Source organism: Opisthorchis viverrini, assembly GCF_000715545.1.
Source record: "Opisthorchis viverrini unplaced genomic scaffold opera_v5_1756, whole genome shotgun sequence".
In the NCBI taxonomy this organism is placed as follows: domain Eukaryota; kingdom Metazoa; phylum Platyhelminthes; class Trematoda; order Opisthorchiida; family Opisthorchiidae; genus Opisthorchis; species Opisthorchis viverrini.
The window spans coordinates 1-680 of record NW_008753750.1 but is presented as its reverse complement, the minus strand read 5'-3'; the positions used below and the strand labels follow the sequence as shown (position 1 = coordinate 680).

The window sequence follows — 680 nt, the reverse complement described above, 5'->3', positions numbered from 1 at the left end:
TCTTCCGTGATCGTAGGGACGTCCACAGAACGTAGTTTTCGGGCAATAACTCTACACAGAGTATAGAGCGAAAGCTGGAACGGTATTATTCGGCTTTTATGAAAAGGCTAATGCGTTTTTGCTTTTTCTTAAAGACAACCCGATGTATTCTTCACACCCCAGATTGGTACGGTTCTCCACGGCAATGACATCAACTTAATATTACGAAAACCTGGTATGCGCCACACAGAATGTTGAGTAAGTAATCATGCTGGGAAGCCTTTTAATGGGATCTCTACATACCTATACGCCAACAATTATATGAAAAGAATATGCTAATTGCGTTGACAACTGGATGAGGCTTGGACTGTTGAGCAGTGATTGGAACTGATCGGATGTTTCGTACCCACAAAGTAACAAAACGTGCCGTCATATTAGCCTTCAAAAATGCTCCCAACCATTCCAAAAGACAGCGCAGAATGTGAGGAGCTTTACGATGCATTAGATATGACGATAGTGTGACAGCGTGTAAACCTCAAGACCCGGATTCGTGTTTGACTTTTGTGTCACTGGGGCTCAAAGAACGCATGCACTAGATTTTCTCGTTGTACTGCAACGAAACTTGGCCGCCACATACAAAAGGTCTTTGATAAGCGGCATGGCAGAACTGAGGCTGGAATCGGTTGGAGCCGACGAAATCA

At 44.0% G+C, this 680-nt stretch overlaps 1 protein-coding gene across 1 annotated transcript; it reads right to left on the bottom strand.

Annotated features, from left to right (window-relative positions):
* Window positions 1-283: 283 nt before the first annotated feature.
* Window positions 284-481, bottom strand: T265_15893 (hypothetical protein; the record flags this gene model as incomplete). The annotated part of the gene is made up of 1 exon (XM_009179307.1): window positions 284-481. A coding segment is annotated over one exon (198 nt), but the record flags the coding sequence as incomplete, so codon positions are not given.
* Between the last annotated feature and the right edge of the window lie 199 nt (window positions 482-680).